Source organism: Paramacrobiotus metropolitanus, unplaced genomic scaffold (genome assembly GCF_019649055.1).
Source record: "Paramacrobiotus metropolitanus isolate TYO unplaced genomic scaffold, Prichtersi_v1.0 Parri_scaffold0000032, whole genome shotgun sequence".
NCBI lineage: Eukaryota > Metazoa > Tardigrada > Eutardigrada > Parachela > Macrobiotidae > Paramacrobiotus > Paramacrobiotus metropolitanus.
The window spans coordinates 693,461-706,813 of NW_026570252.1; the positions used below are offsets into that span (position 1 = coordinate 693,461).

Here is a 13,353-nt window from a genome sequence, read left to right on the forward strand (position 1 = left end):
TGTGCAGCGAGTGGGGCGAATGCAGGATTGCACTGAAGAAATCGTCGTCGACGCAGACGGCGGTTACAGCACGGCACATGGATGCATGGATTCCTGGGAAAGAAATGCGGGTGTGTACGTACCAGTACGGTATTTAAAGGAGCTGTCGTTATAATGCGAATTCTTCAGGCAGAGATGCAAAAGATTAACGCGCTAACGATGTCAGGTCGCTCTGGGTTTTTTTCCTGGATGCACCGCCAAAAGAAAGTTTCAAGATTTTGAAGTATCATTATGACATGATAGTGTAATAACAAATACAGTCGTTACCCTTCTCCCATGGGAACGTGGTACTTGTACGTCGCTCGCAATACTGTAGATGTGACTTATGTGGGCACTCGGCCAGCTTCATATATTGACCGTACGTTCGGCCACATTCCTACTTCCGTACCACTTTCCTACTTTTACAAACATCCAACAATGTTAATAAATGTTTTCTAACTTTACGTATTTTTCCTCATGTATGTTCCGCATAAGTATACAGTATATTATACAGTATATAAAAGTGTACAGAAAAAACAGCACGAAAAAAAAGTTTAGAAATGTCAATGTGTTACGTAAATCATTTTCCTAACGGCAAGGGCATTTAGAGAACGGCGTTCTGGAACGGCGGCAAATTTGTATGCTAACGGCATTTCCGGCGGCAAAGGCGAAGGTAAAGTTGAAAAGGCAAACTGAAACGGCAAAGGCGAAGTTGGCCGATTCGTAGCCAGGCTGGTTATGTGAATTTGTGAATTGCTCTCATACTATATATTTAGAGCTGCATAGTAGTCGCAGTTTTTTTACAGTTGTGCACAAACGGTTGTACACCGTTGATATTGCCGTTAAATATTCTTGTGTTAAGTAATGTTTTCGACTGGCAAACTGATTTCTTACTGTGCAGTTATGAGTTACAGTATTAGTTAGCCTTTTTGCCGGTTATATTCGCGTAGCCGCTAAATCTACGAAAAGCATAGAATAACTCGTTTAGGGTGACAAGGCGGTTCCACTGGGGTTCCAATGGTTCCAAAAGTTCCAATGGTTCCAAAAGTTCCAAAAGTTCCAAAGTTCCATTGGATCCAAAGGTTCCACTGGTTTCAAAAGTTCTGCTGGTTCCAAAAGTTCCACTGGTTCTAATAGTTACTGGAAACTGTTGGAAACGCTGTAATTACTTTGCTTGTCTTCCTAAGTGATACCAATGGAACCTATGGAACTCTATTGGAACTCACTGGATAGCTTGGAACCGCTGTAATTATTTTGGCTAAGTGATACGAGTGGAACCGATGGAACTCTATTGTAACTCATTGGAACTGTTGGAACCGCTGTAATTACTTTATTGCCTTTCGAAGTGATGCCAATGGAACCTATGGAACTCTACTGGAACCCATTGGAACTGTGGGAACCTCTGTAATTATGGTGCTGGTCTTGGTAAGTGATACCAGTGGAACCTATGGAACTCGATTGGAACTCAATGGAACTTATAGAAAACTTATGGAACTCTTTTGTTGGAGCCGCTTTAACTATTTTGCTTGTATTTTTTGTACTAGCGAAACGCTCACAACGATACTTCTAGCCCAGTGGTGCGGTTCCTATCTTCGCTAATGCTTGGTTTATCGGACTTCTAATCGTTAACGGTACAACTCGGTACATGTAATAAGGATTTTTTCCAAAGTTCGTACATACTCAAATTGTTGTACTTATGAATGTTCGAAAATGTTAGCGCTTAGAGCAGAAAGGACATTTCCAGGCATTCTTAGTCGGTGGCGGTTTTCCGGATCGGGTCACACGAGGTGACACATAGGATGCGCAGATGTGATGAAATGCGTGTTTGCATACCGTACAGTGCAACCATGGTTTGTTCGGATCACCCGGAATAAGGACCGCATGACACTTAGCGCATTTGATGATGTTGCTCTGTTCACAAACGCTCATGTCATCTTTGCTAGAATTTTCATAACGGTGCTGGATGGCACGCTTCGTAGCTTCTGGATCATCTACAGAAAGTTGACGAAGATGAATGAAGAGAAAAACGGTTATGTTATTGTCTGTCGCGTCAACTTGGAATCTTCGTACAGTGAGTTATATGTTTACCGGGTACGACTCAGTGCACAAAAAACTACCATGCTGACTCAGCAGCAGAGTAATAAAAAACAGTAACAAATTACATATATCTTTTGTGATCTGCCACACGAAGAGTGCCATACCTTCAGAAACCAGATAAGCCGAAAAGGATCGAGCCTTTTTGTTAGCACGGTCTCCACCTGGTCAGCAATGATACGTTGGTAAAAACAATACATAGACAAATTCTCGTAATTTTATCTGAATTTCGGAATTTACCTCTCACTTCTTCAGTAGATTTTTTCGGAGTGCTGCTGGATAATGGGATAAAATCGCTAGCGCTAATAGGAAGCGGAAGTTCGGTGACTGCATTTTGCGTATCACTCTCACATGGTTCAACTGGCTTGCTCTTACGCTTTCTTGATTGCGCATCAAAGTATTTGTCGCCGACTGTTTGTGTGGCTGAAAATACCAAGCGAAAGGTCATCAGTATTAGTGTAGTTAAAGTACGCGCTAAAATTGGACCCACGATCCGTGTCAGATGTCGCTTCAGCTAAGAGTGCAGCAGAACTGCTCGACGGGGTGGGTTCTGGTGCGCTATCAGCGGTGGAGTGCGCCCCACCGGTGCCATCGATTTTTGCAAGTTGCTCTGGAGTGAAATGTTCACGTGGCAAAATCAAGCAACGCTTCCGCAATCCCTTTAGATTAACCTGGTGCTGCGTATCAGTCCAAGCAATCTTGTCAATACACCAGCGATGCTGTAGCAGCGGCTCTTCTTTAGTAGCATCAAGAAACATGTCTTTCCGAATGGCAAGGCACAGCACATCGCTTGTACTGTCCTCAAACTTCACCGAGAGAATTCGTTTGAAGACGTTTCAATCTTAAAAGAAAAGGTATTCACACATTTTGTTTTATGCTGAGTGACAAGCATTTTTTTATTAAAAGCAAATTTCCACTATGTGGTTTTTAGCATAAAATAACCAGTACACGTGGTATCAAAGAACACTATTAAAAAAAGTTGATTGTACGCGAACCTTAGCGGCGTCTGTTGTTTTGCGCAATGCTTCTATCATCTGCGCAAAACTTTCTTTGGCTAATTCGTTGCTTCGGTCAAGAATTTGTACTCCAGGCGCACGCGTCGACTGGCATTCTTCTGATGCAGTTTGATATGGAGCGGCTTTTGCAATATGCCGAAGCAGACAGCGAAGCGCCTCCTCCTTATCGTACTCGCAAGTGACCTTTTGAGCAATCTTCAAAAAATTCCTTAATAGTCATACGTAGAATGATAATGTAATATGACACCTTAGTATCTAATCAAAAATTACAAAATGTGCGAACAGAGCAGCAAACTGACTGTACCAAGTCTCCAACAGACGAAAGAATCGAGTATAAAGTTGCAGTTCTGTGGGTGCAGGTGACCATTCCCAATGATAAGATCTCTTTCTTAATGATTTTGTACTTGTCGTTGACCGCACCAGTCAGTTCGCTACAACCGTCTTCGCCAAAGGTTAGCAATTTTCGTACTCCTTTAGAAGCTCTTTGCTGGGCTTTTTCCAAAAGCGCGAATACATTGTTGTCAATATTCATTAACTCATCTTCCATGGTCAGGATTGCTACCCGGCTAAACGTTCGCATCCTGCAAAAGAAACGTCAAAAACTATAATGTTTTTGAAAAAATAATGAAGTTTGAAACGGGACACAAGGTATAACGTAATTAAGAATAACCTACTTGTCGTTTGTTGCGGCAGCGATGTCATGCAAGCCGTCAGAATTCATGGTCAACGCACAAGACGAGCTCGGGTGCACTCCGCCATTATTTTTGTTACGAAGTTGAGATAGAGTTTTCTTTCGTACACACAGCCAAATATCCGTGGCATTAGCTTAGGAAATGGGTTATCGTGGATCAGCAGTGGGAGGTGCAGCTTTGTCCAGCGATCAAGACCTGCGGAATCCGTAATTTCGCCTAAATTGCAAATGTCCTCCATATTACTACCAAAGAATGAGACGCTCAAATTCAAAAGTAGCGTTTTCCAAGTGTCCGGAAGTCCAACGACGATTAAACTTGGAAGTCCTTTGAAGTGTTTAATAAGCACTTCGTAAAACATACTGATCCAGGAATGGGCTGAAAAACTGCATGTTTATGTTGATTTTTTCCAAGTATTTCATTATAGCTGCATTCGTCACATATGTTATATAATTTCGCATGCGTAAAAATTATAACTGCTACCGTTTCTGTGAAAAAAATTTTGTGCTTTTGGTTTAATTACTATTTGTTGTCTTCTAAATGTACGGGTAATATCGCGTTAATGAATCCATCCTAATGCAAAGACTGTTTTTTAGTGAAACTGTTTTTTCTTGTACACATTACACAAAATTATAACTTTATGAGGATAATTTGGCACAAGAAGTAGCGTTCGAGAAAACGCTTAAACTCACCGCACATCAGTATGAATGTGTAATAGACATCCATGGGCAGGTGTTGTTTTATAATGGTAAACAATTTGGACTTTTTTTTTCCATGATAAATCTCCACAGTGCGCGGGATCAACACAGAAGACAATGGAGTCCAGACATACACACATTTATCGACATCGGCTAACACCATGTCGTTTTCACAAGGGATGAAAATGGTATCTGGGCCGAACACTACAGTTACACCATCGGCTTGCAAGCCTAGGTGCGAAACTGCCTTCCGCTTCAACGGAATGTGTGCTTCTTCGCACATCCTGTTTAAGAGGCAAAACGTGAGCACTTCTTACCAGGGCACATAGGGGTCCTCCAAATTCAGAAAAATCTCATCTTTTGTAAAATAGTAGTATACTACCTAAGTATGCTTAAAAAATTTTTCAGCTACTGTGACCAGGCCCGTCGCGAGACCCCTGTGCAATTTTCAAAAACAAACTCCTCCTAGAGTTTTCATCGGAAAATTTTTCTGAATACACCATTGGATTCGTTTTGAAATTCTGAACAAAACGGTTGAGGCCGATTTTCGAAATTCACATTTCCCCCCAGACCGTTACTACGGGCGGTCGCCAATGCGACAGCCCTGTTCTTGGGGCATTCCCCCCAGACCCACAAGGCCAGTCAAAGACACCTTCACGAGCCATTTTCAGTGATACAAATAGTATTTCAAGCGCAAATGGTTTCTCTATTTCTGAGGGGTCAGGGGGGAAAGCCCTAAAACTTAGGTTGTGACATGAGCGACCGCCCGGGTGGACGTGCATGGGGGGGAACGAATTTTGAAATTTGGCTTCAACCATTTTGTTCAGAATTTTACGGCGAGTTCAGTAGAGTTTTCAGAAAAAATATGCAATAAACACTGTAGGAGAGGTATATTTCTGAAAGTGCACGGGGGAATTCCCCAGAAGTCAGGCTGTCAAATTGGGGACCGCCCGTAGTAAGGGTCTAGGGGGAAATGCGAATTTCAAAAATCGGCCTCAACCGTTTTGTTCAGAATTTCACGACGAATCCAGTGGTGTATTCAGATAAATTTTCCGATGAAAACTCTAGGAGGAGTTTTTTTTTGAAAATTGCACAGGGGTCTCGCGACGGGATTGGCTGTGACTAAGATGGGCGTGGCCAGATGCAAACTGAAAGAGTACGCAATACCACATACGTACTACTTTATGTATTGCAATGCAAAGCGCAGGCTTTATGAGTTTGTGCATAGCAGTCATTGCAGGAGACCATTAGCATGGACTCGGCAGCTGCCTAACACCGAGGCAAGTGAAACCTGCGTGCGGTAGTACCTGCCACTGCTTTCAAATTGCCGACTTTCAAAAATGCTATTATCTAACATGTGTTAATATTACATTAAGTGTAAAAATGCAAAAAGTTTTCTACTACTAATTAGTAAACCATATTCTGAAAATTTGCAGTTTTAAAGCTGGCAGGGACGACCGCACGCGGTTTTCACTTGCCTCGTGTGATAGGCAGTAGCTCGAATCCATGCTAATGGCCTGCTGCAATGACTGCTATATATAAAGCCTGCGCTGTGCATTGCAATACATACTGCAGTACTATGTAGTATTGCGTACTCTTTTAATTTGCATCTGGCCACGCCCATCTAATTACAGCAGCTGAAAAAAATTTTTAAGCATACTTGGGTAGTATACTACCATTTTACAAAACATGAGATTTTTTTGAATTTGGAGGACCCCAGTGTGCCCTGGTTAGGTTTGTTTGAACAGCTTCCACTTGGACAAATATATGCAAGTAGTTTTCTACACATTACTACACTTTATAAGTAAAGGTCACGTACTCAGTGTAGCGTTGATGGTACCATTCGCCTAACTTGGCTAGAACCTTGTTGCTCATGTTGGAAAATGCGGACGAGCCGCCTTTGAGTTGCAAATCAGAGGAAAAATCTTTGAAATTATTCCAAGACTTGCTGCGAATGTACACCCTCCTGCAGATTAGCAGATTAGAACAAAATAAATTAGAACAATCAGAATAAATACAGGTGTATCAGTTTTCGTATGATTTTTATGGCCATTCTTTTGTTAAAAACCAATCTTCTTAATTTTTTAACACCTGCAAAACTGTCTGTGATGGCACGCCGGCCAATTGCCAACAGCTGTTCTGCTGACCGGCAAAAGTATACGCGACAACATCCGGAAACTATAACTCAGTGAGCGACAGCCTGCTGATCCACAATTTACTGCACACCAACACTTCGCTGACGACATTCTGATAACATTTTGCTGACGACATTCTGATAGGAGGTCACTATTTAAACGATGCAGGAGTCCCATACAGCAACTAGATTTATGCCGTTTTTGTAGTAATTGCACGGCAGTAATGAATCATCTAAGACTTATAATACGGTTGAATTGTGACTACGCATTTCAAAGAATAAGGTATGAATGTCAAAGTAAATTTACGAACTGCGTTATTTACCTTGGGCAACTGCCATCTTTCAGTTCAAAAAGCGTTCCTGATTCCGTTGTTTTTCCTTCGACTTCTGCTACCGGCATCAGTACAAAGGCCATAATCCAGTCGTCCACAGCTCGCTTTTCCTTCTTTTTAAAATAATATGTACGACCGTTTTTTTCTTTAAAGCGGTACTCAGCTGCTGTAAACTGCAGTGCAATAAAACATTTTTTGAACAGAATCTCATCAGTACGCGCAAAATATTGTAGTGGCTCACACAAAATGAGTCGGCAACCGATGGTTCGGACATTGTAATGCGGGAGCTTAATTCGCACTTCACAGAAATCTTTACTGTACGCTTGCAAGAAACCAAAGGTAATCCGATACAATACGCAATCGCAACTCGCCAGCAAACTTCGCTACAGAGTAAATGCTAGTCAGAAATGCTAGCCAGAAACGCGCTAACCAACAAATATAAAATAGCCAAATAATCCGGAATAATCTCGACGGATCTGAAACGATCTCGCAAGGGTACGTTTTACTTAATTTTGCCGCTATGGTTCATTCTTCGAGCACATGACAGTCCTTTTTAACGAATGCAGATCAGTTCATGCTGCATAAGTTTCAGCCAGTCATCCTACCGAACCTTTATTGTGAGCTGTGCTTGCTATTAAAAGATGCACTTTGCCCCCCATATACGGTGATTAAGCGAAGGGCAGAAGCAGTCATGCAGTATAAGTCTTACGTATGCGTAATCATAGACTAACCTATTTGCAGATCTGTTCGTATACCACCACGGCGCTTAGCTCTCTCTTTCTAAGTTGATTAGTTCATACAGCGCTGACCCAATTGTTCGATCCCTTAAAATGACTAGGTTTTTGGGAGAAGTGCTGAGTGGTGCGAGAACATCGCGCTGTTCAAGCGAGTATCGTATAAAGAAATCGACGAAAGCTCTTTGGGATGGACCGAAGAAGCAAATTGTCATCCGTGTTCGTCATCAGTACAGTAAGTACGGAAAACCGTGACTCACAATCCACTTGCAAATGCAGATCCACTCGAACTGTCCAGGATCTAGATTAACCTTTAAATAAAACTAAAGACAATGCAGCCTTTTTATAAACTGCATCTCAGCACAATGCTAGTTAATGCTTGACGCGGTCTGCTTGACAATTTACTTTGTCTAAATGCTGAGGATCATCCAAAGGCAGTGTCGATATTCGAAACCAGTAGTATCGAAACCATGGAGGATACAGACGTAGTAGAGCTGAATGTTTGTTTGAGAATGTTCTTAAGAAAGTATTCACTGGACGAAATCTTAAAGTTGTGCACTGTGTGCTCATCTAATCGGTCACTTGACATCATGGACCCGGTATTATTACAGGTATAACGGTGAATGGCGATCTGTGCATTTTGAAGCAAAAATGTTACGGCAGTATTCGGCAGTATTTTAATACACATACGTAAGGCCTGTTAAGATTACAAAGCGTTACTTGCAGGAACTGGCAACACATGTGGGTCTTGATACAAATCGGCTGAGGGATATGTACATCGACACCATGAACGATGCGCCGGCCTTGCTCGATTTGAATTCACCAACGGATTCACGCAGTATTGTCGTGATTACATCTCCTGTGACAAGTTGCACTGAGGGCTGTGTGTATCAGAGAGGTCACAAAACAGGACTTCCATTGGAACTCGAGCATCATAACAAGCCAGCATGGGTAAGCTTGCAAACCGAAAAATTAAACAACTACTGACTTTTCCAGGGTTGTTAAACTTTTCCAGGGTAAGCTGCATGATATTAATGGGATAAGCCGCTCCTTTGTTCGCCTGTCGCGTAGATGCCCAGTATGCCGTAGTATATATAAGTACGACATGTTTCAATCCAAAAAAGATGGCCAATACAGATTTTACGAACAAGAGAGACCGTACGTGCGCGTTACCCACACAACTTACTGGACACGAACGCTATGCAAATTTTTAGTAGAAAACGTGTGAGTATTATAAATAAACTAATTTATATTTTTGATTTACCCATCTTTTATCAACTTCTATTTCAAGGCTGCATTGCAAAGCGTCTTTCAACGGGTTCTGCGAAACTTCTCTTGAAACCTACGGAAAAGCTGCAGGTAATTTGATATTGGGAAAAATATCATTTTTTTAGGCTATATGTTCTCGAATTCTGCTCTCTAAGGGTTTTGGCAGGTTGACTTTTCTTCGGTTAGTGCGCCAAGGAAACAACCTGCTTTGGTGGTGTTCTTAACTACACATTTCTTGACATGGTTATGCCATATGAAAATTGAGAGCGTTAAGCTTTGCCTGTATTAATGATGCTCCCTGTATTCAGGCTCCATCGTCGACCGGAGTTTGTGCGCAAGAGACATGCGTTACACCGGAAGTCGCATTCTGCCGGGTCGGAGAGGAAGATACTGCTGACAGGGGGCAGCAGCGGTCGGGTGCATTCGCAGAAGATCCCAATATCACGTCCCCGATAGTAGCACCGGCTCCATCTGAGTGTACGGCAAGTTACGGGACTTACGGCCGCCAGACACCGGATCATTTATCCGAGCTGCTGCGGAAAGCGGGGTTGATATTGTAGCGTTAATGTTGTTGTGACTAATAATGTACGACTGTGTATCAGTGTTGTATGAATAAATGTGTGAGTGTAATCTTAAACCAAAAACCTATCCCATCTCATTTAGCCTTACCTAAACTCTCATGTTTCTTCGCAGTCTGTTATTGTTTACGGAATTGAATCTTATTCTAACGACTTCTAACGAACGATCGACCGACCGAACATCAATAAAATACTCCTCAAACCTGTTGTTGTTACGATCCTGTATTATCGTTATTCCTACACCATCATGGTTGATTACAGTTTACGGACAGTTAGGCGACTGGATCGCCGGACAGGCAATCCAGTTTTCAGCGTACAAGTCAACGTTGTAATATGGATACATTAATGCAGCCAGGCAATGCGTCGACGAGCACACTCAGCGCAAGATATCAGTGATCAAGTCTACTCTAGCGGCTGATTATTAGCCGCTAGACTGGAATTGCCATCTGTTAGAAGAATAATAGCAGGTACGGGGTCAGGCTGAAACCGGTCCGGCTTACAGCCGGTTCGGTTAATAACCGGTTGACCATGAACCGATTGAAGCCCATTGATCACTAATCTATCCTTCTTCCATTGTCAAGTTTTTCCAGCAACACCAAATTTACCCGAGCACCCGAGTGACCCGAGCGGGGGAAGTGGGTGAAATAGATGGGTGGAACAGCTGGGTGCATTTTCTATGCGCTAGCCTACCTCTACTCGATACAGTCGGTTCGGTTAATAACCGGTTGACCATGAACCGATTGAAGCCCATTGATCACTAATCTATCCTTCTTCCATTGTCAAGTTTTTCCAGCAACACCAAATTTACCCGAGCACCCGAGTGACCCGAGCGGGGGAAGTGGGTGAAATAGATGGGTGGAACAGCTGGGCGGAACAGCTGGGTAGAACAGCTGGGTGCATTTTCTATGCGCTAGCCTACCTCTACTCGATACAGCCGGTTCGGTTAATACCCGGTTGAGCATGAACCGATTGGAGCCTATTGATCACAAATCTATCCTTCTTCCTTTGTTAAGTTTTTCCAGCAACACCGAATTTACCCGAGCACCCGAGTGACCCGAGCGGGGCAAGTGGGTGGAACAGCAAGGTGAAACAGCAGGGTGGAACAGCAGGGTGGAACAGCAGTATGAAACAGCCGGGTGAAACAGAAGGGTGGAACAGCTGGGTAGCACAGCTGGGTACATTTTCTGTGTGCTAAACTACCTCTTTACGATACAACCGGTTCATAATTCGATTGATAACCAGTTGATCGTGAACCGATTGGAACCTGAACACCACTAGAATTTATTTTCTTATTCTTTCGATGTATTTTTGCGGAAAACCTAACTGACTCCACCGCCCAAAGAATGTAATCAACTAACACTAATGTGTATTATTAATCGCATTCGCAGACTTGCACAATTTTATTCAACATCTGTTTCGTTACTATGGCTTGTTCGGGGGTTAAATACAATAGATCGACTGTGCAAACAGAACCTTGCTTCCCTTTTACCCAATCAAAGCTCGTACCCACAGCAGATTTTAAAAAGATCAACCGCTATTGGCTGTAGGAGTAAGAAATGGGAGGTGCTTACCCAAAAAGGGCGGAGTGGAGTTTACATTTTTGACCAATTACATCACAGTAAGTTTCGAACGGTTGTTTTGGGAAAGTATAAAAAGGTGGCAGCTGATCAACATCACATCAGTCGACGTTTTGATTTTCTGAAGTTGATCACAAGAGTTACTTCTCTGTAAAACATGGATTATGCACGCTCTTTGGAGGTACTAGGTGAACACAGCGGATACACCATCTACAAAGTCAACAGTGTGGTTAGTATGTTTTGGAATGCGAAAAGTGTGCGTCTTGTTTTAGCTTTTGACGAAGAAAAAAACGGCTTCAAGGATCACGTGGGAGCATTCCACAAAGGAGTTCGGCTAGGACTCTGCGAAATTTCGGATTTTCTCGGCAAGCTTAAAACCGGAATAATCCAAGAGGCGGTTGACAAGGCAATCACCAGTAAATCGACGGAAAAAGTCACCATCGCAGGGGCTGCATGCCTGGATTTGTATCTCAGCATGCACCCAAAGTACGGTCGGATGATTCGATTTTCCCAACCCGGTCATTCACTGCAAATACCGTATAGAGGCTTTCTGGATGTGGCTCGTATTTTACATGATGATTTTTGGGGACGTGAAGAAGGAATTTCGTCTGATGTTTGAGAGCAAAATATCATTAAGTGTAGTGTTTTATTGTTTTTGAAGCCTTGTTTTGTTTTGGTAAACTAATGTTTGGCATTGTTTGATTGTAACACCCTTTTTGTAAGAAAGCAAAAGAGCTGGTTGAAGCCGTTATTTGTGACAAACTGAGCAAGAAACGTATATAAAGAGTTCATGCTCACTTTGTCACAATTAATGAGCTCAATCATGGAGATACACAACGTGATCTTGTCGGTCAAGTTCGATAAGACAGTCGACTTGGATGCCATCACTCGTTCTTTTGGTAACTGTGCTAGCAAAATGAAAAATTTCAATGCAATTAACCTTCGGTTATTTGATAAAACGTTTTGCCAGCTATTTGCTAACGGAAAAGCTATTGTTAACGGAGGCAAGTCTGTGGAAGAAGCGGAACGCCTCTTACACTTCTATCATCATATGTTGTTTTTGCACAATTTTGATTTGGTGATTAAGGTGTTTACAGTCGTTAATATTGTAAGTATCTATAAGCACACTTCGACAATTAACCTTGAGGCTCTTTACGTTAAAAGCAGATCGTTTGCGAATTTATATGAGGTTTTCTACGAACCGGAATTATTTCCTGCCGTTCAGTTGAGACTGAAGAAGATTCAAAATACAGTCAACGTGTTTCATACGGGTAAGTGTGTTGTGTTAGGTTGCAGATCCATCATACAATTAAATTCAGTTATCACAATCATTAAAAACGTACTATATTTACTCACTTAAATCTACTGAATATAGATCAGCTTTCGAGAAACTGAGCTAAAAGTTTTGGAATTTTTTAAAGTAGAATACTCGTGCTTTCCAGCCAGAAACCACCCTAAACACAGGAGTTTCTTAAATGGAGAAACTGACTTTTGATTTTCGATTCAAAACTCCCTGTACAATTTACATATCTGGCCCTACAATGTCGGGAAAATCGACGTTTACCTTGGATCTTTTGAAAAATGTCCCACTGCATTTTAGTCCACCACCTATGCGTCTTGTTTACGCATATGGTACATGGCAGTCAGTGTTTAACACGTTTGATGAATCGATAGAGCTTGTACAAGGGATTGAAAACATTATAAATGATGAAAACTTTTTTCGGAGAGATGTTCCTACACTTCTGATATTAGATGACCTTATGGAAGAAATCTCTACAACTACAAGAGCTTCAGCACTATTCACACGTGATGTGCATCATCAAAATGTATCAGTCATTTTTATTTCACAAAACCTGTACAAGGGAAGAATATGCGGGATATTTCTCTTAACTCTCAGTATATGGTATTATTCAAATCCGTTCGTGACACTCAGCAAATAAAAACACTAGCGCAACAATTGACAATGCCTCACTTGCTTGAGGCTTATAAAAAGGCTATAAAGGAGCCATTCGGGTATTTGTTAATCAACTTACGTCCAGAAACACCTGATGTGGCACGCCTGCAGTCGCATATTTTTGGCTATAGAAAAATTTACGTGGAAAAATGAAACCTGATGAAATCTTAATGTTGGTTCATGCCCTCCGCATAATGACCCCCAGACAGCAAAGCGTTTTTTCAGTTTGCGACCGCTAAGCAAATAAGTGCCATAGAAGA

The 13,353-nt window shown here is 42.0% G+C and overlaps 3 protein-coding genes across 3 annotated transcripts; 1 reads left to right on the forward strand and 2 right to left on the reverse strand.

Annotated features, from left to right (window-relative positions):
* Positions 1-1,726: 1,726 nt before the first annotated feature.
* LOC129588897 (uncharacterized) lies at positions 1,727-3,849 on the reverse strand. The gene is made up of 7 exons (XM_055483313.1): positions 3,803-3,849; positions 3,433-3,709; positions 3,108-3,323; positions 2,603-2,918; positions 2,353-2,535; positions 2,220-2,276; positions 1,727-2,009 (listed from the first exon to the last, which is right to left on the reverse strand). Exons 1-7 carry the CDS (start codon positions 3,847-3,849, stop codon positions 1,732-1,734), a joined length of 1,374 nt encoding a protein of 457 aa, XP_055339288.1. The 3' UTR covers positions 1,727-1,731.
* On the reverse strand, positions 3,358-7,491 carry LOC129588963 (uncharacterized). Its single transcript, XM_055483397.1, has 6 exons — positions 7,223-7,491; positions 6,973-7,154; positions 6,335-6,481; positions 4,510-4,799; positions 3,803-4,195; positions 3,358-3,709 (listed from the first exon to the last, which is right to left on the reverse strand). Exons 1-5 carry the CDS (start codon positions 7,253-7,255, stop codon positions 3,852-3,854), a joined length of 996 nt encoding a protein of 331 aa, XP_055339372.1. The 5' UTR covers positions 7,256-7,491; the 3' UTR covers positions 3,358-3,709; positions 3,803-3,851.
* Positions 7,492-8,140: 649 nt separating this feature from the next.
* On the forward strand, positions 8,141-9,556 carry LOC129588978 (uncharacterized). The gene is made up of 5 exons (XM_055483416.1): positions 8,141-8,326; positions 8,442-8,666; positions 8,731-8,939; positions 9,007-9,074; positions 9,293-9,556. Exons 1-5 carry the CDS (start codon positions 8,186-8,188, stop codon positions 9,379-9,381), a joined length of 732 nt encoding a protein of 243 aa, XP_055339391.1. The 5' UTR covers positions 8,141-8,185; the 3' UTR covers positions 9,382-9,556.
* Positions 9,557-13,353: the final 3,797 nt, after the last annotated feature.

Bases quoted from the DNA above. Each gene is read 5' to 3' on its own strand.
- LOC129588963 (XM_055483397.1), bottom strand. From the start codon at position 7,255: ATGTCCGAACCATCGGTTGCCGACTCATTTTGT. The intron at 6,482-6,972 runs GTAAATAACGCA...GCTAATCTGCAG, and splicing joins AAAGATGGCAGTTGCCCAAG to GAGGGTGTACATTCGCAGCA. The intron at 4,196-4,509 runs GTGAGTTTAAGC...GCAGTTTTTCAG, and splicing joins CACATTCATACTGATGTGCG to CCCATTCCTGGATCAGTATG.
- LOC129588978 (XM_055483416.1), top strand. From the start codon at position 8,186: ATGGAGGATACAGACGTAGTAGAGCTGAATGTTTGTTTGAGAATGTTC. The intron at 8,327-8,441 runs GTATAACGGTGA...CGTTACTTGCAG, and splicing joins TGGACCCGGTATTATTACAG to GAACTGGCAACACATGTGGG. The intron at 8,667-8,730 runs GTAAGCTTGCAA...AAACTTTTCCAG, and splicing joins ATCATAACAAGCCAGCATGG to GGTAAGCTGCATGATATTAA.
- LOC129588897 (XM_055483313.1), bottom strand. From the start codon at position 3,849: ATGAATTCTGACGGCTTGCATGACATCGCTGCCGCAACAAACGACAA. The intron at 2,277-2,352 runs GTAAATTCCGAA...ATTGCTGACCAG, and splicing joins ATCTACTGAAGAAGTGAGAG to GTGGAGACCGTGCTAACAAA. The intron at 2,010-2,219 runs GTATGGCACTCT...AACTTTCTGTAG, and splicing joins GGCTTATCTGGTTTCTGAAG to ATGATCCAGAAGCTACGAAG.